Genomic DNA, 22,599 nt, shown 5'->3' on the forward strand with positions numbered 1-22,599 from the left:
TAATTCCAGGCAATTCTGAAGGACGGATGATGAAAAATGCTATGAGAGAGTGTGAGAGAGAGACAGAGACACAGAGACAGAGAGAGAGAGAGAGAGAGAGAGAGACAGAGACAGAGACAGAGAGAGAAAGACAGAGAACAGATGAGGTCTGGGTGCAGACTAAAGAATTATTTGTCACTTTTTCTCTATTTTTGCAACGTCGCTAATACAGAAATGGTTTGCTGATTTCCCTCGTAAAATGGATTTATCACATTTCTTGCCTGCTCAAGGGGTGGCAGAGACGTGAGGGGAAGAAAACCAGCAATTCCAAATAATTTAAATGAAGGCTACACATTTTTTTTTAAAAGACTTCATTGGTAATTTTTGGTGAAAGCAGTTTCGGTGGATGAAGGCAGAACTTGTCAGGCGCAGAGAACTGCGAGTGAGAGGAAATGAGGGGAAGCAGCCTAGAAATCTTTCTCAAGGATTAAAGCTTTAAAAGAACTCTGGAACTATAACTGGAAGTAGATTAGGTCCCTGCCGACCCTTAACAGCAATCTTAGGATCCAGAGGCTGAAGGACAACGAAACTGGGAAATGAACCCAGCCTTTGCCTGGCATTTCTTCGGGCAGGACACCAGGCTTTCCTTGGGGTGTCCAGGCCAAGGACACAACTCCCCAAATCCCCGAGGGACGACGGCACCCCAGGAAGCTTCTCCCCCCCGGGCAGCCTGACATTCGGACAGAAACTGGGGCTGAGAAAGACGGACTCCCACCCTGAAGAAAACATCAGCCCCCCAGTGTCCATCCGGCTCCCAGCTGGAGGGCCTTTCTCCTCTCCATCCCAACCACCCAAGGTCGAAGAGAACGGGGAGAATCATGAATAAGGCCGAGAGAACGGCAGGAGCCGGAGGAAGTCCTTCCACGGGCCGTAACCAACGAACGGCAGGAGCCGGAGGAAGTCCTTCCACGGGCCGTAACCAACGGACCGAGCGCCTAGGGCTGGGAGGACGCAGACGCAGCTGAGAGAGAACCCTAGCGGGAAAAGATCACCATCCGTTCTTCGGTCACAGAGCACAAACCACGCAGGCGCGAGTAAACGCCCTCCAGGGCTTCCTTTGACGGACTTCCGCTTCACTGTCGCAAAACGCCGCAATGCGAAACCCCGCCCTAGGCCCTTTGACCTTCCCTCTCTCCTGGAAAAGGGGCGGTGCGCAGAGAACGTTGGGCCCAATGGCAAAGGAACGCTTCAGCGATCAACCAATGGGGGTGGGCTCGGGTCGCGCGCTCGTCCGGGGGGGAAGGCGCAGGTCAGGAACTTCCGCGCACGTGGGGAGCGGCCGCGGTGTAGGGCTTTGCGCCGCGAGTTATGGGGCCGGCGCCCGAAGGAACCCCGGCACGCAGGGCTCCCAAAGAGCCCGAGGTGATGAAGGCAGGTCTCCCGCCCGGGAGGGTCCGTGGGTTTTGGGGGCACCGTTATCCGCTAACTCTGCAGAGGGAGGGATTTCAGGGAGACCCTGGAGCCCGGATCTCCGCGTGCTGGGCGGCCAGGGTTTGCTGAGCCGCGGGTCTTTGGCCCGAAAGCCCCGGGGCAGGCGCAGGTCGTGCTGTGCGTGGTGCCCGCCCGGGTCGGGGAGGAGAGGCTCACCCCCAGTCCTGGAGAGCAGCTCATCTGCCAGCCTGGGGGGAGGCTCTACCGGCCCAGCGCCCTAAAGAGCGGAGGGGGGCGTTGCTGGAGCGCGGCGGGCCTTTAACGAGTCCGTGGCGTTGGAGCGTTGTTGGTGGGTCTTTGGTGGGTACATAAGGAAAAGGGGGGCTGAGACCAGGATCCAGCTTTGAAAGGTTTAGCGCGCTCGGTTCGGGAGAGCAGTGTAGCGTCTTCATCAAATTAAACGGATAAATGATAAATCCTCGGTATTATTGTGCCGGGAATGACTCTTAAGACTGTGGGCTAAAAGGAAAACGTCTGTAAAAAGAAGTGGAATGAAGTTTTTCGTGCTTTTTTTCTTGTGGTCAGGGTGGTGAGATGTGCACTGGAGAAGAGCTAATCCAGTTCTGTGGACTCCGAGCTGCTTGCATGACCTGACTAAAACAGATATAGTTAACAGAGGCACTTCTTCCTTCCCGGAGGTCAGTCAGGAGTACCTCAGGGATTTTTCTTGGCTGTTTGTTGTTTTAACATTTTTATCAGTGACTTGAATAAAGTAGTAGAGGGCATGCTTATCAGGATCAGTTAAGTGAACATTAAATGGCTACTTTTTTGCTCCTATTATTTACATATTTGGAGATGATACAAAGCTGGGAGGGATGGTTTTACCTGCTGGATAATAGTATCCCGAAAGGATCTGGATAGGCAAGATACTAACCTTGGGCCATGTCAAATAGATTAGATGATAAAATTAATTAGGACAGTTATAAAATGTCTTATTTTCGGTCAAAAATCAACTTCATGAGAATAAGATGGGAGAAGTGGGGCTAGACAGCAGTTCACCAAAAAAAAGATTTTAGGTTTTTTGTGACCCACAAGCTTAATATGAGTCCAAAAATCACGTACATTGACCTGAAAAACTGTGATCTTGGGTCATGTTAAGAGATTCGCATTGTTGGAAAAGTGGAAGGTGTTGCTCTTACTGTATTCACAAAAAGATACCACATTATAAGGAGAGATTGACAACCTCAAGAGTGGTTGAACCATAATGGTAAAGGGTCCTAATATCATGTGTGAGAATATGGTGAAGCAATGGGGAATGTTTAGCATGGAGAAGAAAATATTTGGGGGAATATTAATAGCTGTCTTCAATTATTTGAAATCACATTGTCATGTTTAGGACTGAACTTGTTCCAGAAGATAGGCAGAACTAGGAGCAATGGGGAGTATTACAGAAATCCTCCAGGAACAAGGAAAAACTTCCTAATAATTATACTACTCCAAAGTGCCTCAAGGAGTGGTGGATTCTTCCATAGAGCAGAAGTAGGGTGACCAGTCATCCGATACGTTGAAGAGAACATTCGTGTTTAGGTTATGAGTTGGACTTAGACGACCTCTGAGGTCCATTCTGTTTCTAACATTCTATTGTCTGTCATCCAGTGTTGTTATTTTAGAGACAAGGAAACACACTTAGAAAGATGAAATGACTTGTTAAGTATCAGCAGAGCCATGAATGAGAGCCTGGATCTCCTAACTCCCAGTCTCTGCTGTTGTCTGTTCTATTTATTTGATTCTTGCCATTTCCTGTCTGGTATTATCATCATTCGAACTGCATTTTGTTTTTCTTTCCCAGACTATGAGTTGTCCTTTCTTCCTGATTCTTTGAGTTCATAATTGAGTTTATAGTGGGGTTTGATAAATATTGATTGGTAGGTTATAGGTAGTAAGTCAGATCACTTTTGGTTTGGTGGTGGGGTAGGCATATTTCTCAAAGGAGATGAAACTTGGAACAGGTGAAAAAGAAGAGGAAAATGTTTTGGTTTGGTGGCAGGGTGGGCATATTTCTCAAAGGAGATGAAACTTGGAACAGGTGAAAAGAAGAGGAAAACGTGTTTGTTTAGGTTGGTGCTTAGCACTCTCTATCTTTCCTGACATGACTGACAGAAAATATAAATACCACGGGTTCTGTACAGTAATACCTGAAATACTAGGGAAAATCTGACATCTCTTGTTTCCAATATACACATCAAGCAGGGAAAGAGCATTAGATATGAAGACAGAAGACCTGGGTTTCAAGTCCTATTTTTACAGCAAGGTGTTTGTTGACTTTGAATAAATCATTTTACTTCTAAAGATCTTTGTATTTTTGTCTGTAAAATGCTGTGTCAATGAATGTTTCACTTATGTACTACATTGTGTATGTCACATGTAGTAACTGTTACATAGGTAAGCCCTGCTATAGGAGAGGATCTGATTTGTTGAACCTGTTTGAAAGAGATGTAAAGATTAAGATACAAAGTTTCTTCTAGTTTCAAGTCATACATATATATATGTATATATATGTATATATATATGTATGTATGTATGTATGTATGTATATTCAGGGCAGGCCAACTTTTATGAAACTTACCTCTGGTATATACTTTCCTCTCCCTGAGGAGTTTAAAGCCCTTCTACCTCCTGTCCAGAAAGAAAACAGTTAATAAGCTTATCCACTCTGAAGTCTTAGGGTCTGAATAAGAGTACTTTCCCGCAGGACTCTGCAGTTTAGAAAAGGAACCTGGAGAGGGCAGTAAAAGGAAATATCATTTTTTGGAATTTCAGGCACTGGGATAGGCAGCTTTAGGAAGGAGAAGAAGTAAATCATACCATATTAGTCGCTGGTTCTTCCTTCAGGTTGGGTTGATGCTACATGACTTTGTCCACACCCATATGAGACGGTAAAAGAGCAGAGCCTTATAAGATATAAAAGTAGGGAGTGAGGTCATATACAGGGGTCAGATTTGAGTATGTGACCTCCGTCATCTCTGTGACCACCTTCATCTCTCCGACCACAGGTGATAGAACCCATTATGGAAGACATGGAGTCAGAGGAAAACAAGAAGGATACCCCTCCCTCCAAGAAGCGTCGGACGAGGGCTCATGATGGGGGACTCCTGCTGCCTGTGGAGCTGAGCCAAGCCCAGCTATACAAACAGCCCACAAATGAAGAGCTAAGCCAGATGAAAGAGACAGAAAACCTTTTCCACTCCAACCTCCTCCGGATGCAGGTCAGGACCTGGGGAGGGAGGAATGGAAGGGGCTGATGGAAATGGATAGGTGAGGCTAAGTAGTTGGGTTCTGCAGGCTCCAAGGGGGCTTCCTGAATTGAAGATTCCCTAGCCCTCTCTAAAGTCAAGTGTGATGTCTTATAATCTCATAGTGCTGATTCCTCAGAGGCAGTACCTCATTTTCTTAGTTGTGAGCCAGAGAGGAAGAACACCTCATTAGAAGTCATGAGACTTGGGTTCTAGTCCTGGCCCCACCTCTTATTCCCTGTCTGACTTTGAAACTGTCATGCAGCCTCTGAACTTTGGTTTTTTTCACCTGTAAAATGAAATTAACCCTTTCCCTGTCCACTTCACAGGATGTTGTGATGATCAGATGAAATCTTTTAATTGAAAAACATCAGATTAGCATCTGCAGGTATTGTGTTAGGTGCTTGGGATACAATCACACGCACACACACACACACCAAAAAAAGGAGGAGGAAACAGTCTCTACTTTCAAGGAGTGTATATCCTATTGAAATCTTTAAAAAGTACTTTGAAAATTGTAAAAGGCTATAAATATTTTGGCAGCTAGGTAACAGTGGATAGAGCACTGGAGCAGGAAGCAGGGAGACACTTCTGTGTGACCCTGGGCAAATCGGTTAAACTCTGTTTGCCTCAGCTTTCTCAGCTGTAAGATGGTGGTCATAACAGCACCTGCCGTGGAGGGCTGCTGTCATGATCAAATGAAATAATATTTATAAAGCACTTACTACAGTGCCTGTCACACAGTAGGTGATATATTAGTACTTAATTCCTCTCCTCCCCTGGTATTCATTATAGAATGTGAGAGCTGACAAAGATCTTAGGGACCATTACATCCTTCTTTTAGGAGAAGCAGAATCTAGGGTTCAGAGAGGTGAAGAGACCTACTAGTTAGTGGCAGGAATGAGAAGTAAACCCGAGTCTCATTTCTCCTAGGCCAGTATTCTTCCTGCTCAGTTAGTACAGGCATATATTATCATGTGACATACTTGATAGAGAATGTGCTAGGTAGTTGGCGCTAGAGTGGCAATACTGCTCATACCTGTGAGTAATAATCTCAGTTTTTTTGCCCACCTTAGTAATTCTGTTGTCTACAGGCCCCTTTGGGATGTTTAGGTGAGCTGAGACACCTAGTGATTTCCTGTTCAAAGAAACAAGGTTGCAGAGAAATCCCCCCTCACTCCCAGGCATGAAGAACGTTCATTGTTCCCAGTGGATGAACTGAAGTAGGGAGGTCTTTGTTGGGGCAAACACAAGAGGAGACTGGACAAGTATGAGGGGAGGTCAAAATTGGGATTCCCTTTCCCTCCAAGATCTAGGACCTGTGACTAGAAGAAAGTGGGATGGGGGAGACCCAATAGGTCTCCTCATTTCTAGTGGCCTCACTGTGACCACTTAAGCTATGGTTTTGATGTGTAAGGAAAGCTTTGAAGACCTCCTTGGTTATTCCAATCCCTCTAGATGGAGGAGTTATTGAAGGAGGTGAAGCTGAAAGAGAAGAAGCAACAGCGGATTGATGCCTTCTTACATGAGATTAAGCAACGACTTCTTACTGTCCCTTCAACCAAGGTGTCTGAGGTGAGTTTGGGCCAGTGTGAAAACAGTGGTTGGATGGAATTATCTAGGAGAAGATGTCGGGGTTGGGACAGGAAGAGAACTCTTTAGGAATTGGAATTATGACTAGAACATCTAAATTTCTGGGTCCCCAGAGTCCCAAAGACATAGTCACTACTGGCTAGGGGACAGGGAGCCCAGGAGCCCTCTCCCTTCCTTGAAGCTCAGCCCAGGAAATATAGGACCCAGGGCATGGAGATATTAGTATTCTTGAGCTGGTAGCCAGGGTTGGAGCTGCAGGGCCCCAAAGGCCAGAGGAAATGGGCTGGTAACATCAGAGCTTTCTGCACCTGAGGGCTAGGTATAATCCGTCTTGAGTCTTTTGCCTTTGTTTCTTTTGTGTGTCCACTCACACTCGTGCCCTTTTTTTTCCCCAATCTTTCTTTCTCTCTTTTTCTTTCTCCCTTGATACTCCCTCCCAACTTTGCTCCTTTCTCAGATGACAGACCAGTCGTGGCTGCCCAAAGGTGTAAAAGTACCCTTCGTTCAGAAGCCTTATGCCGTGAAAGGTCGCTTCCAATTCTTGCCTCCCACTCAGATCACTGTGGTGGGCAGCTACCTGCTAGGAACTTGTGTCCGACCAGAGGTCAATGTGGATGTAATGTTGACTATGCCAAAGGTAAGGCTTGTGCTAGAGAAGTGGGAGGGCGGGAGACTAGAATTGCAAGCTAGGTCCAGAATGCTCCTGATTTCCTTTTTAGCCAGGTGCTGTCTGCATAATTGTAGTCCTGAACTTGGCCCAGCCAACGTGAAAATGATCTGGTGGGAGGAAGGGAGGGTTGCATCTTAGCCGGATCAGCGTTGTGGAAAGAACCCCACGTTGGGAATCCATCTGAATTCTGCCTACTCCTGGCTTTTGCCAGCTGCTTAATGTACAACTTTATTTTCTCATCTCTAAAATGCACCGGTCTCTAGATGCCTTTCTCTGCTACCTGGTTTTTTTGAGGGTTAAATTAAGGTAGTCAGTATGTGTGAAAAGGCTTAGAAAACAGCATTTAATGAGGTCAAAGTCACCAAGCATTTATTAAGTGACTTTTTTGCCAGGCATTGTGCTAAGCTTTGGGGATACAAAGCTGAAAAAAACAGCCCTGCTCTCAGAAACATTACGTTTAATGGGGGAAACAAGATGCAGACAACCATGGTGCAGTGCATGGGGCCTTTGGGCGCAGTCAGGCCTCAGATACTCAGCTGGGTGGCCTTCAGCGAGTCACTTAGCTTTTTTTTACCTTAGCTTCTTTGATTATAAAATGGGCATAAATAGCAACATTTATCTCACGAGGTTGTGAGGAACAAATGAGATTATCTTTGTAAAACACTTATCAGAGTACTTGGGATATTGTCAATGCTATACCTGTAAATACTAGCTATTTTTTTTTTATCATTAAGATAGGTACAGGATAAAATAAGTAATCTCTGAGAGAAGCTACAATGATTAAAGAAGTTTGGGAAAAGCAATAATTATTGTTACAGATCTTGGCTCCCCATTAAAACCTACATTCAAATCATTGAAACTACCATTAGAAATGTCCGCCTATTTGATGAGGGTGGGCTGAGAGTGAGGAGAGCCAATTTCCAGTCTAGATTCTACCACAAACTCATTTTGTGATCTTGGGCAAGTCACTGATCCTCTCTGAGCTTCAGTGTCCTATTCTATGGAGTGGGTGTGGTATTACATTCCATATTTAGCTTAACCAGAAAATCGAAGTCATTTGCCAGAGCTCGTACAATTAATGAATGATAGTGAGGCCTGGAATTTCAGGCTCAATCCCACACTGGTCCCTTCTCTGTCACACATTGTTTCTTCTCATCATCTAGTATTGGTCCGTACTGCTCTTTCTCTGTCTACAGGAGATCCTACAGGACAAGGATGGACTAAATCAGCGCTACCTAAGGAAGCGCGCCCTCTACATAGCTCATCTGGGCTACCACTTGTCCCAGGACCCCCTCTTTGGCAGTGTCCGTTTCTCCTACATAAATGGTTGTCACCTGAAGCCCCTGCTGCTGCTCCGTCCTGCAGGTACATGCTATATGCAGAAGTATGATACTTTGCCCTGGAAGGGTCCCTGGACTAAGGTAGCATGCAGGATCTCCTGTCCTCTAGACTCTCCCAGTAGGATGAACCCAGTTCTTGGAGAACCTCTAGGCTGAGAAGAAATCCATGATCTTAGTGTACCCTACCTCTCCTCAGGAAAGGATGAGCGGCTGGTCACTGTGCGCCTATACCCCTGCCCCCCACCTGGGTTCTTTCGTCTCTGCCGTCTGCTGCCCTCCAAGAACAATGTCCGTACCACCTGGTTCTGGGACAAGACTACCCCAAAGGAGGGTAAGGGCAAGAGTAGGGGAGACTTTAGGGAGAAAAAGGCATGTTTGGGGGAGGATTGGAAGTAGGTGTGATGATGGGGTGGAGGATTTTGGGGGGAAATGAAGAAGACAGTCTAGGGAAATGAAGGAGTCTAGTTTTTCTTTACTAATATTCTTTCTCTGATTTGACCCCCACCTCAGCTGTCCTGGATCCTCCCACTCCTCATTATAACACCTTGCTCCTTTGTGATGAAGTTATGGAATCTCACCTTCACCTTTTGTCAGCCCTGCTTGCCTCTTCCCCTGGCCTTCGGGATGGCATCATTTTGCTTAAAGTCTGGCTGCGGCAGCGTAATCTGGACAAGGTTCGGCCTGGGAATGGCATGCCCCATTTTGTTCTAGCCTCTCTGAAGCATTGCTCTCCAGGTCTTTCCCTGGGAACCATGCCCTGCCACCATAGCCAGGGCTTGGTCCCAGAGTAGACAGTGTTGGGTCTGGGTGGTGGTACCAGGGAGTGCCACTCGTATATCCTCTTCCTGCCTGGGATCATCCATCTCTTTTGGGTTGGGCTGAAGGAGCTCTTTCTTCCAAGGCCAACCTTTCCATCCTCAAACTTTCCCCTAGGGCACCAGAGGCTTCAGTGGCTTCATTGTTTCCATGCTGGTGGCCTTCTTAGTGTCTTCTAGAAAAGTCAGCAAGTCTATGAGTGGCTATCAAGTGCTGAGGAATGTTCTGCAGTTCCTAGGTGAGGTGGAGACATAGATGAGGGTGGACGAAGAAACTGTGGGCTTTGGGGCAGATTTCTCCCACTGATTTTAGGTGGTGTTGCATTGGACTATTAATTATCAGTCCTGTATAAACAAGTAGAATGAGACCTAGAGAGGAATTGACTTCACAAGTCCAAGAGGGAGAAAGACTTGACATCTCTCTAAAAGAAAATCTGGGGACTTTTAATGGGTGACAAGCTCAGCATGAGTCAACAGTGTGATATGGCAACCAACAAAAGTTAGTTCAGTCTTAGGCTGCATTTGGAAGGCAAAGCTTCCAGGAATGAGGAGGTGAGAGTCCCCCTGTGGTCTGCCCTGGCAGATTGGTGCACTTCTAGGCACCACACCTTAGAAGGCAGGGACCACTTTAGGGGAAGGCAGCTAGTACAGCTAGTGCCACATGGGGTTGATTGAAGGAACAGCAGGTGTTTAACTGGGGAGAGAAGGAAGACATGAACACTGTCTTCAAAAGCTGGAAAGGCTACCAGTGTGGAAGGGGGGTTGGACTAGTTCTGTTTGTTTCCAGGCTTCTAGGCTTTGTGTGAGGAAAGCTTTACTAATAATGAGAATTATCTAAAAACAGAATGAGCTGCCTCTGCAGGTAATGGGTTTCCCCTAGCTGGAGGTCTGCAAGTCAGGTTGGATGACACTGTGCTGTATTGCAGTGGGGATTCCTTTGGGGGAAGCGGTTTGAACTGAATAGCGTCTGAGGTCTCTAGTGGCTCAGTGAGTCAGAGGGGGAGGGCAGGTCAGGGTGGGAAGCATGGGGAATAGGGTTGGATGGTGTTCCTCCTCACTGCTCAAGGGCTGACCTGTTGCACGTCTTCCTCTGTCACTCCCAACTCCAGCCGCCACAGATCTGACAGTCAGTGGCATCAGCTTGTGTCGTAGTTCGGATCCATCTCTGGTCAGTGGGAGTCCTGGTGGGAAGAGTGGGGTGATATTGGGGATGGGGACAAGGGGAAATGGCTGGGGCCTGGGGAGAGAGGGGCTTCCTTCAAGGGGAGAGTATCTGGGAGAGGGATGGTGGGGCTGAGGGCCCTGGCTCAACTTTCCTTCTTCTGTTCTTGATTTCTTTGCTTTCTTCTATCTCAGCCAGCTGTGGCTGACTTCCATCAGGCCTTCTCCGTGGTCTTTGTGGATCCTTCAGGCCACCTTAATCTTTGTGCTGATGTCACGGTTCCTACATACCAGCAGGTATCTGCATCTCTTTATTCTGTGTTGAGGACACTAGAGGATGCATAGTCACCGGGTGGTACTGCCAAAGCTTTCTCTGGGGCCGAGTTCTGTGTCTGTGCAGTGTCCTTCCAGGTGCTCCAGATCTGGGGGAAGCACGTAGAGGTCAGAGCAGCTGAGGCTCCAGCCTGTGTGCTGTTTGCTCTCTGGGCAAGCTTATCCCTTTGCCCATTCTCCTAAGCTTCCCCCATCTGGCCTTTTCCTTCAGGTGCAGCATGAAGCCCAGCTGTCTATGGCTGTGCTGGATGATAAGACTGTAGATGGCTTCCAGATGCTGCTCATGACACCCAAACCAATGATCCGAACCTTCGACCATGTTCTTCAGTGAGATGGCGTGTGGGGGGTGGAATGAGAGGAAGGGAGGGAAATCCAGGTGGGCATCCTGGAGAGGGCTAACAGAACTACTCAATAATGTTCACCTTGGGAGTCTTAGTTTTCTTTATTCTTTCTCCTCTCTTTCCTGACCCCTCCCTTCTCCCTAGTATATATCCCCTGAGCTGTCTGTATGCTGCCTGCCAAAGGCTGAAGCTGTGGTCAGAACTGCAGGACCATGGAGGAGATTATGTGTCTGCCATACTTCCCACCTTAACTGCCCTCCTGGAACGGGGCCTGGGCTCCCGTTTGACCTTGTTGACCCATTCTCGGGCCTCTGTACCCCAAGTAAGCAGTGTAATAAGCTACAGAAGTTTCCCAAGGGTCTTTCAAGAAGGAGATGGGATGATATTGGATAAAGCATTGGAAAAGGAGTGGACTGCATCTGACCCATAGGGATCCAGATCATGTATTTCTTCTTTCTTCTTTCCCCCCTGCCCCTCATTCTAGTGGGAGATCAACCAGAACCCCCCAAAACACAAGGATCAAACTGCATTGTCACTGGGATTGCTGCTCCGGCCTGAGGGACTGGTCAGTGTTCTAGAGATGGGACCTGAAGCTGATCATGCAGAGGTGAGGAGCCTGGAACCCTGAGGAAATGTGAGGACAAGGATGGGAGGAAGGGAGAGGTGGGCACCTTGCTGTTGGGAACCCTAGTCCTATTAGGCAGTGTGTCCAGTTGAGCTTGGTTGAGGAGATTGACTTTTTTAGGCTGTTTCAAAGAGAAGAAAGAGCTGTAGTTCCTCTGATCTCTTCTTGCTGTGTTTTGTACCACTTCTGCCTCCTTCCCTGCTTCAGGCAACTGACTTCCGCCAGTTCTGGGGCTCACGTTCAGAACTAAGGCGTTTCCAGGATGGGTCAATCCGGGAGGCTGTACTTTGGAAGGCTGAATCCATGGCTGAGAAACGCCTCCTGCCCCACCAGGTGATCACTCACCTCCTAAAACTGTGAGTGTCCTTCATAGACTGCTGTTGCTTGAAGGGGTCTCAGATCAGCTAATCCAACCTCTTCAATCGATTGGCTTAAGGTCCTACAGCTACCAGAATGAGAGATCAAATCTCCCAATTTGCTAAAGTGCTCTTTACTTAAGACTAGAATGCCATTCACCTCCAACTATGCCTCCTGTCCCCCACAAATCCTGGGGACGTGGTGGGAGTGGGGGGGGTCCCATGCTTCAGAGGGCTTTTCTTGGTCTGATTTGGGGGCTGGGGTCACCTGTCCTTTTCCCCCCTTTCTCTCGGTCTCCCCACCCTTAGTTTTTCCTGACCAGTGGAACTTAAGAGCTGGAGAGAAGTGTTTGAGGATTCATCGGTCATTACCTTCCTTCTAATTTGGGAGTCCCTCCTGCCATGTCCTTAATACATTTGCAGCTTACCTCCCCTAACTCTGTTCTTAAGGAGGATAAGATTCACAGGATACCAGGGGCTCCAAGTGGGGGGCCCTTATCACTCACGGCGGCCCGCCCTCCTCCCCGGGTTCTGCAGGCAGGAGGTGGCCGCTCTGTGCCTTATGTTTCAGTTCAGTAAATATTCAAGTGTCTTGTGTATGCCAAGTCTCCCCTAAGTCTCCTCTCCTGCCAGTACTCTATTCTTTATGTGCCTGGGCTTTGAGGTGTCTCTCCCTCTCTTGTGGATATATCAGTAGAGAGACACTGTGAATAGAACTGCAGGTTCTTTATCTGTAAAATGGGGATATGAATATCTGCAGTCCCCACCTCAGGATTTATTATGCGGAGACTTCTTGGCATCTTGTAAAGTGCTATCCGTGAGATGTGAACTAAGTGTGGTAACGCAGGGCGTCCCTAAAGTCACAGTGTAGTTTTAAGTTTTAAATAATTTAAATTAGTAATTATTTAATAGCTCCAATAACTAAAAATTTCACTAAGACTTTGGGAATCCTGTCTAGTAAGAGGTGAAGTATAGAATAATGGCTAGAGATTTGTTTTAAGACATGGGAAGCCTAAGTTCAAGTTCCCCAACTGGCATCCTGTCTGGGTGACCCTGGGCGGGTGCATGGCATCTTGGGTCCTTGACTCTTCTCGGAGACTCTGAGGGTGCAGACAGTGGGTGACCTGCATCGGGCGGAGACACCTCAAAATAACAGGTCTACGCTACAACCATGTCACTGGAAGAGTAATATAGCCTAAGACGGAGTTTGCTTTTCTTACTAGTAGCACAGCACTGTAGGCAATCTTCTTTCTCTTTATTTCTCCTTACCAGACATGCAGGTATACCTGAGTCCTACATCCATTATGTGGGGGGCTACCTGGACCCTCTGATCAGAGCGCCCAAAGAGGTGAGGCTCCTGGGATTGAGGGGTGGCAGTGTAGTAACACTACCCTAGGGGATGGTACTCAGTCTGGTTAGTATGCGACCTGCTTCTTAAAAAAGGAGCCTCCCATTGCAGAAGGGAGTGTCTGGTGCCTTACGGATGCTTGGGAGAGGTGTAGTTCCTAAAGTGCTCTGTAGATGGAGCAGTGACTCCACCAAAACTTCTGCGGGGGCTTTAGGATCCTGGCACAATTACAGACCAGCTGCTGGGGATGGGAGGAAGGGATAAGGCACTGGGCCTACCCATCTGCCTTTAGGCAGGCCTGCCATCCCCACTGCTCTCATCCCTGGTGCTCTTGGGGAGCAGTCAGAGAGCAGGGAGACACAGTGCAGCTATTCTGATCCGTCTTCAGTCAGTTCATTTCCATAGGTATTAAATGCTTGATTGGTTTAATGGTGGTTTTTCCTTGTTCCTGTATTTCCCCTGGCAGGCTCACAGCACAGGCGAGGAGGCTCTGGCCATGGTGGTGCGTTCCTATGACCAGCTGAGCCGCCAGCTGTGGGGTCTCAAAGGGCTGCCCCTGACTGTCACCTCTGTTCAGGGAGCTCACGCTGCCCTGCGATATACTGATGTGAGTGTCCTGGGGTCTGGGGACTGCCCCCCAGGTCTCCTCTTCTCCTTTTTCCCTGTCCTTGCTAGCTGCCACACAAAAACACAAACTTCTCCTCAAATAAACATTCCTTAACTAGGTGTTCTCCCCTGTTCCTGTTTGGCTTGATTTCACATTCCATGACCACCTGGAAAAATGGAACGTGTTGCTGCCTCGGCCCAGCAAACCTTGCCCGGCCTTCGTGGATCCCATAAATGGTAAGGGAATTGTGTATGAGGAAGTACTGGGGGTGTTGGGACACATAGTAACCACAAGTGATTTAGGTTGGAGGGGGGGTTCTAGGTGATGAAATGAGGACTCGAGTTCCGACCAGAGAGTTAACCTCTCTTCTTCTTCTCTGAAGTGGTGTGTCACCTGGAGGGCAGTGGACAGTGGCCTCAGGATGCAGATGCCATACAGCGAGTTAGAGCTGCTTTCCAATTGCGCCTGGCAGAGGTGTTGAGTCAGGAGTATGGCCTCCGGTGTTCAGCTAAGGCCTCCCACACTGATGTTTACAAGGTACTAATGTGGCCAGAACAGGTGTGTTGGGCAAGTGTTGAGGGGTTGGAGGTTGGACTTTGGAGGAGAAAGTTCACTGGACTGGAGGTGTGGTTTCTAGTCCTGGCTCTGCCCTTGGATGTATGAACTTAGGTTAAGTCATTGACTCTTCATCTTTAAATCAGATAGCCTCTAACAAGAGGGATGGCCCAGCTTTAAAATTCAATTCTGTGTCAGAGGGCACTGGGGAACAAGTTGGGAGCCTTTTATCACCACACCTCTCTCCCCTATTCCTCAGGACGGTTATGTTTTCCGAGTTCGGGTGGCATACCACAGGGAGCCCCAAATCCTGAAGGAATCCTGTACCCCAGGAGGAATGATCACACTGAGAGATACACCTGCATCACTCCTCCTAGATCGGGACACCCGGCAGCTGCCCCAGCTCACTAGTGCCTTGCATGGGTGAGGGACTTGTAGGGGGAGGGTTTGCAAATTTGAGTTATCTACCTTCTCTACCTAATCCCATCTTTCCCTCTGGAAATCTGGATGCTTGAGTCCTAAACCCTTTCCTGATGCCTGTTTCACCTTCATCCTTGCCTTTTCCTGGATCCCTGGACTCATGATTCTTATTCACAGTCTTCTCCCTCTGGGTTGGGCAGCTGGGTGCTCTTCCTATTTTCCTTTTCCAGGCTGAGCACCCAGATGCCAGGGACTTAGTCCTACTTTCCCTGCTTTTCTTTTCCTCCCCCCTCCCCCCCCAGACTCCAGCAGCAGCACTCAGCTTTCTCTGGTGCGGCCCGTCTGGCAAAGCGCTGGGTCCGGGCCCAGCTCCTCAGTGATGGACTGACAGAGGAGAGCCTGGACCTACTGGCTGCCTCCCTCTTCCTGCATCCTGCCCCCTTCACCCCCCCCAGGTGAGCTAGCTTCATTCCATCCCAGCCTCTTCTGTGTCCCTATCCCTAGGACTGGGAATGTCATTGGGCTTTACCTGAAACTGTCCTACATCATCAGCATATTCTCTGTAGAGGTGGAAATCAGGCAAGGGAGGACTACATCGGGAGATCCCTCCCTAAGGAGTCTGGACTCTGATTTGTGTTTGATTGGGGGGATGGGCGGTGTTGATGTAAGAACCAGCCAGAGCTAGAGGAAACCTTGTCCGGAGTTCTCTGCTCTTTCTCAGAGGTCCTTTTTCCTCAGTTCCCCTCAGGTTGGCTTTCTCCGCTTCCTAGCCTTGCTGTCCACATTTGACTGGAAAAATAATCCCCTTATTGTCAACCTCAATGGTGAACTCACAGGTGAGTAAAGGGGAGCTGTTCTAATCTCATTTGCCAGAGGAGGAAGGCTGAGACTGCCTCCGGAGGGATTGCATTGGGAGGGAAAACACTTTTCACTAGTGACCGTAGAAAGCAGTTAAGGTGGAGTCTCTTCCAATCAGTGGATCAATAAGCTTTTGCTTATCCTGCTTGCTCTCCCTTCTCCCCCCTTTCCTGCCCTTGAGAAGGTTATGGTCCAAGTAGGAATTGAAAGTAATAATAAAATAAGACTGCATGGCCCAAGGATGAACTGGGTGGCTCAGCTTCTTTAATTCTGGGGCTGTTAAAGGAAGGAGGACTTTACCATGGGCTGGAGTAGTGAAGTTGAGTTTTGTGGGGGAGGTGAGGTTTGAGTTCTTTCTTCAAGGAAGGGGACAGTCCATAGAGAGAGAGGAAGAAAGAATTTTTGGCAGGAAAAAAAGCATAAATGGGTGATAAAGTAGTCAGGTTGGGGCTAGATTGTGGGGTCCTTGAATTTTTAACTTGAGAAGTTTGTATTTTATCCTGTAGTGGATGGGCCATAGCAGTAGTCACTGAAGGCCGTAGAGCAGAATGGATGACTAGGATAGAAGCTGCTTATAAGGGAATGCTAGTGAAGGGGTACCCCCCTCTCTGTTGTGGGAAGATAGGGGTGAGATGACCTTGGCTAGGCAGTGTGCCCAGACCTGGGAGGTGAGATGTGTGCTATGCAGTAACCAGAACCCCCTGCACTGGGGAGGGGCTTCTAATCCTCATTGTTGGGCCCCAGGAGGAGCGGGCTGGGGGGAGGCAGGCTTAGTGTCAGCTTCCTAATTCCCCAGGTGTGTGTGCACATGTGGGAGCGTAGGGTTGCCTCTACCTGCACTGGCAGATATCACCTGGAATGGGTGGGGAGGAGGAGATTGGTTAGCTCCAGGGGACCTTTAGGGCCTTTCCCTGCATAGTCTAGGACAGGGGCAAAAAAATCAGGATGAGTGACTGAGATTGGTGAAGTCCTGGGCCTAGAGACAGACCTCTGGATCTGCCTTGAGCACTCTGCTGAACTGCCCACCTGAGTGGGATTCTTTGGGGGTTGAGTGTGTGTGGGTGTGTGTCTTGTCTGTCTGTCTGTCTCTGAAAAGGGAAATAGCTCTTTCCTGATTATCTCTCCATGCATCTGCCCCCTGCACAGCTAGGGTTCTGATGAGATGAACATTGTATCACCCTTTTTTAAAAATGAGAAGATAGAAGAAAGGCCAAGAGGAATCCTGACAGCTTTGAAAATTACATTGTGAATTTAGCATATACTTAAAAGCAAGCTTTACATAAGAGACTCACAATTTCAAGCATATTCTTCTCTTCTGCATTGTGCATAGAAATGCTTGTTTTATTTAGAATTGCAAAATATATATATATACATATACATGTATGTACACACACACATACACATATATACATCCATAAGTACGTACTTATTTATAAAATAATGGTGGAGGCAGCTAGACGTCTGGAGCTGTGTTGGGTTGCATAATAGAGATTGTGACACCCAAGTCCTCTATCCCCAGCTGAGGATCAAGCAGAGATTCATAGCCACTTCCTAGAATCTCGAATCCGCCTTCCTGTCATGGTCATTGCCACCCCCCAAGACCGAAGCCACTCTTTATGGACAAAGGACAAACCTTCGGCTCAGGTAAATAGCCCTCAATCCCATAATCACCAGGCATACCTGTACTTTTGGCCAAATTCACTTCTCTCCACTGTCAAGCTGCTCTCCTCAGGAAGGGGAAGAGAGAGGTGGATATCTGCCAGTTACTGATTTATTTGTTGGTAGGGAATGAGGTGGGGCATCTTTGGGCCTGACGTATCTTTCTTCCAGATCCTGCATCACCTTGTGAACCTGGCAGCTAAAGCCTTGCCTATCCTAGAAAAGCACTTGATGGATCCTTCTGACTCTGGAGATATCCGGGTGAGATAGTTGGGGGGAAGATTTTGGGTGAGGCTCCTTTTTATTTAAAACATTTTAAAAAATTAATCTGTCTCTCTCGCTACCTTCCACCTCCCCCCACAATTGAGCTAAAAACCAAAGCTTTTAATAATCGTCTATGTGGTCCCACATTAGCCATATCCAACAACCTATGTCTCTGTTATCTTAAGTTCAGTCAGGAAGTGGGTGGCATGTGTTATCTTCATTCTTCTGGACTTTTGGTTCGTCATTGTGTCGATTAGAATCCAAAGTTTTTCAAAGTTATTTTTCTCTATGATGTTATCACTGCCTAAATTGTTCTAGCTCTGCTCACTCCTCTGCCCATCAGTTAGTTCACAAATGTCTGAAATTGTCCATTTCACCGTTTCTCAGAGCATGGTATATTCCATTACATACACGCACCATAGTTTGTTTAGCCGTTCCCCAACAGGAGAAGGCTTTCCAAGTTTGCATTTTCTGGCTACCATGAAGAAAGGTACTGGTACCTAAGTAGGTTTGTATGTATATATCCTTTTCCTCTGTCTTTGACTTCTTTGGGGTAAGGATACACCTGATAGTGGTAGAACTGGGACAGAGGGCATGTACAGCTTGGGAAATTTCTGGGCATAGTTCCTTTTAAAGTGCCCTCCCTCCACAACGGCTGGACCAGTTGCCAGCTGCACCAGCAGTACACTCATGTGCCTTTTTCCCTGCAGAGCCTCCCCACATTCATTGTCTTGCCACCTTTGTCATCTTGGTCAGTGTGATGGGTATAAGATTCTGTAGAATGGGGTAAGCTATGGGGAGGTTGGATCCTAGGGCCAGACCTGTAAGGATCAACCTTAGAGGTCATGTAGTCCAAATCCCTTATTGTACAGTTGAGAAAACTGTGACCCAGAGAGTTCAGGTGACAAGCCCAGAGTCCTGGTGTCCTGGCTGCTCTTTACCCTCTACACCGAAGTGTTTGTTGTTATTCACAGGAGCCTGGGTTCTAGCTCTGGCTCTGCCACTAATTGTGGATTTGGCCAGTTCTCCATTCTCTTTGGGCCTGTTTTCTTCACCAATAAGTAGAAGTGAAAAGGGCTAGGCTAGATCCAGCCAGTCCTAACCATCCAATTCTATGTTCTAAGATGCTGTCATTCCTGACTGGGCCAGCTGATAGGGCACCTTGAGAGAATCAGTTCATGTCTTGGGGTCTCAGTTTCCCCTTTGATCAAGTGGGGATCATACTTGCCTTGCTTATTTCCTAGGGCTTCCTCTGTTTTGTAGGTGTGTAATGGTAATGTCTTGGAATGGGGTTGGGGGAGGGGCATCTCTACTCACTCTTGCTCACCACCTCCTTTAAGATGGTATTCCGGCCAGCCCTGGATGTCTATGATGTACTAATCCACCTGAATCCCCGACATATCCCCCGGCACCAAGAGGCTGTGGACCCACCAGCAGCCTCCTTCAGCAGAGGCCTCCTTCAGCATGCCGGCACCTCCTCCCGGCTGCCCGTCCTCTCCTATGACCCTCCGAGCCTCTACCTCAGTCAGCTCAGAGTAAGTTGCACCTTACACCCCTCTCCTAGGTAGAACTTGACAGCTTTGGCCACCTGAATCCCAGTCTAGCAGCAGCTTCTTGACAGTCTCATCATTCCTGCCATTCCCTTCCTTCTTTATTTCCCCCTCGTTTCTTCTCAGTGCTTGTCTCTCTCCCAGCTCTTGTTTTCCCCTTTTCTGCTTCTCTCCCCATGTCTATTCCTTTTCTCTGCCCCCTCCCTTTGTCACTCCCACGAAAGAGCAGACTTCTCACCATCCCATGGGATTTAAATAGGCCAAGAGGTACTTCTGGCATGCTCACAATACATTTGCAGGAGTTATTTGAGGGAAGAATTTGATGTGTACCAAGGGGTTGGAGATGGGGAAGAGGGTGAGTCATTGTGGGTTTCAAGGGTGGAGGTAGTAGGGATCATTTATCCTTCTCCTTCACAGGGTCAGAGGCGTGGAGGAAGCTTGGAGACCATCTCTCCAAACTTTTCCCTGTGTCTAACACAACCTGGGCAGACATTTCTGAGGCTTGATTTGGATTTATTAATTAATTGAGGGAGTCATCAGCCATCCCTATCCTGGTGCTTGGGCTATAACTTTCTCCCCATCTCCCAGCCTCACCCTGTTCAGCAGAAGGACTGTGCAGGAGTCATCCTGTGGTAAAAAGAACCCTAGATGGGCAGTCAGGAAACCTGGGTTCGAGTCCTGGCTCTACCAACAACTCCATTATTTCCCTTCTCTGAACCTCAGTTTCCCCTTTGAAATGAGAAGACTGATCTCACTTGGATGTTTACTTACTACCTATGAGATTTGGGCCATTTAACCTCTCTCTGGACCTCAGTTTTCGCATCTGTAAAATAAAGGCAGGGGATGAGATAATCTTTGTAGGTTTCCTCCAGTTCTAGATTTAGGAGTCTGGGAGCCTCACTGGGATGGAGTAGGAGGGTAGAAGTGAGCTTACAGCGAGATAGTATGAAAATACCAGCACTACCACTAAGTCATTTCAGTCATGTCAACTCTTCCTTCCTTACCCCATATGGGGTTTTCTTGGCTGAGATCCTGGAGTGGTTGGCCATTTCCTTCTCCAGCTCATTTTATAGATGAGGAAACTGATGAGGTAAACAGGGTTAAGTGACTTGTCCAGGGTCACATAGTAAGTGCCTGAGGCCAGATTATAACTGACTCCAGACCCGACACCATCCACTGCACCAGCTTGCTGCCCCTAGAAATAGATGGTAGTGGTATTTTTTTTAGGGGTTGAGAGGAGTTAGAAGTATTATGGTAGAGGAGGGTACTTGGCTTGAAGTTAAGAGAACATCTCTGCCACCAGCTGTGTGATCCTAGACAAGTCACCCAACTTCTCTACTTCAGGAAACTCTAGGATTTACCTCTTCATTCAGTGACAGATTTCAGTCTGTTGAGAGTTAGTTCTTACACCAGTAGCTCCCCATGCTGTCAAAATCACAGATCTTTTGCTTATTTATCCCATGTCTCTGATGGGTTTTGAGCTACATTGGTGGAGAAGGTTCCTGTGTTGTTGAAATCATACAAGGAAGTTATGAGTCCTACTTTAGTCTGAAAGGTTTGGGGAGGTGTTGATTAGAAAGGGATAGTTTAGTGAGGAAGAAGGCATTTCAGGTAAATGTTCATTCCAGCCTGAGGGCTGGTTAGGGCTCTGCTTCTGACGCAGTCTGACTTGTTATCCTCTTGCCTGTTTCCCTAGAAGACCTTTGGAGACTTGGCATTGTTTTTCTATGATCTGCATGGTGGAGAAGTGATTGGTGTCTTATGGAGGCCTGATAGCTTCCAGCCACAACCTTTCAAGGTGAGGGGATGGGGGAATGTGTATCTCAGTATCTGGGTATGGATGTGTCTGTGGGCACTTGTGCTGGGTGGAAGGAGTGGCCCCTGAAAGATAAGATACAGTGCTCTGTCCTGGGATCATCTTCCACATGGATTGTGTCCCAGCTTTCTGCAGTAGTGGCTCTCCCCACCTGCCCATCCCAGACTTCCACAGAGGCTTGGTTCCTGTGTTCACCCTTTAGTCCTGGGCCTACCTTTGCTCTATCCCTTTCCATCTTCTGTACCCTCCAGGCTACCAGTGTGCAAGGGAGGATGGTGGTGTCACAGAGTGGGGACCTCATGACAGTGCCCAATGTGGAGGCCATTTTGGAGGATTTTGCCATTCTGGGCAAAGGTCTGGTACAAACTGTGGAGGCCCGGAGTGAGAAGTGGACAGTGTGACCTCAGACTCCAGCTGGACTATAGCCTCGGAGGGAAAGATGGAGGAAGATGCCTCTGAAACCCTGACCACCACTCATCCCTGATAAAAGCTCTTGTTATTTGCTGACAGCCTTGGTGCCTGGTTCTGGGTTTGGCCTCATGGGACAACCCTCAGATCCTGGCACTGACCAAGGCTCCAGAGGACAGTCTGGGGAAGGAGCAAGAGCAACAGTTCTTAACCTAGGGACCGTGAAATGAACTTGGTTTTTTTTTTCTTTTTTAAAAAAGTATTTTCATAGTTATTTCAATATTATTAATTTCCTTCAAAATTCTGTCTTCTGTCTCATGCATTTAACAACAGTGTAAGAGGGGTGCATAGGCTTGACCAGACTGCCCAGGGGGTCCATGACATAAAAAAGATGAGACCTAAGCATCTGTTCCAGCTGTTACAGATGGACCCTAGGAGAGAACATGGTACTGGAGTCAGAGGATCTGGGTTCAAGTTTTGCTTCTGACACTACCTGTGTTACCTTGGGCAAGTGCCATAAACTCCCTGGGCCTTGGTTTCCTTTGACTGTGAAGTGCTGATGCATTAAAGTCCAAGGTTCCTTCCAGCACTCAGTCCTCTAATCTTACCCTGACTTTTCTTTAAGGGAATTGAGGTCCCCACCCCAAGTCATTTCTACTAGAGGAACATTGCTTGGGAGGCCAGAGTCCTGTCGCTTAGAGTTTGGGTAGTGAGACCATGTCTTTTATCTCTCCTGGTTATCATAGACCGGGACCAACTTGCCTTTTGTCTCTCCTGGAAGTCAGAGACCTTACTGTTTTTGGTCTAGCCTCATCAAGTACTCCAGCCTTAATGCTTATTAGAGCATGGGAACTTTCCCCAGTCCTTGAATGCATCCTTAGGGCTGGGAAGCAGACATGTTCCCAGTCCCTTCAGGTTTTGAACTTTGGGATGTGCATATGATCTAGCTAACTGCTAATGGTCCTGTCTGACTCTGACACATGGAGGACAAAGGCCTGACATCTCCGAGTCCACATTGTTTGCCAAGTGGTGAGGATGAGAAGCTCCTGACCTAATGGGTTGAGGCAGGGAGGGTAGAGTGAGACACATGACCCTCTTAGGGGTTCCCTTAAATTTCCCTGCCACTGACACTTTGGAGGAGAGATACTTGATAACTCTCATTTTGTTAACTGTCACT

General features: G+C 47.8%; 1 protein-coding gene across 4 annotated transcripts; it reads left to right on the forward strand.

The window, feature by feature from the left end:
* The first annotated feature begins 1,272 nt into the window (after positions 1-1,272).
* On the forward strand, positions 1,273-21,723 carry NOL6 (nucleolar protein 6). 4 transcript variants are annotated; one of them, XM_072596979.1, is made up of 26 exons: positions 1,273-1,401; positions 4,464-4,676; positions 6,162-6,278; positions 6,754-6,933; positions 8,163-8,331; positions 8,503-8,637; positions 8,817-8,980; positions 9,240-9,360; positions 10,231-10,289; positions 10,478-10,579; positions 10,827-10,942; positions 11,101-11,278; positions 11,441-11,563; positions 11,789-11,937; positions 13,210-13,285; positions 13,752-13,892; positions 14,011-14,128; positions 14,275-14,429; positions 14,707-14,870; positions 15,170-15,322; positions 15,606-15,703; positions 17,245-17,369; positions 17,556-17,645; positions 18,989-19,183; positions 20,895-20,996; positions 21,266-21,723. In XM_072596979.1, the coding sequence occupies exons 1-26, from the start codon at positions 1,348-1,350 to the stop codon at positions 21,413-21,415; spliced, it is 3,447 nt and encodes a 1,148-aa protein (XP_072453080.1). In that variant the 5' UTR covers positions 1,273-1,347; the 3' UTR covers positions 21,416-21,723. The 4 variants fall into 4 exon arrangements, 3 of the variants coding, with proteins under 3 accessions (XP_072453080.1, XP_072453079.1, XP_072453081.1); XR_011964396.1 differs by having other exon boundaries at positions 1,281-1,410; positions 19,616-20,996; XM_072596978.1 differs by having other exon boundaries at positions 1,281-1,410.
* The last annotated feature ends 876 nt before the right edge of the window (positions 21,724-22,599 follow it).

Source organism: Notamacropus eugenii, chromosome 3 (assembly GCF_028372415.1).
Source record: "Notamacropus eugenii isolate mMacEug1 chromosome 3, mMacEug1.pri_v2, whole genome shotgun sequence".
Lineage (NCBI taxonomy): Eukaryota > Metazoa > Chordata > Mammalia > Diprotodontia > Macropodidae > Notamacropus > Notamacropus eugenii.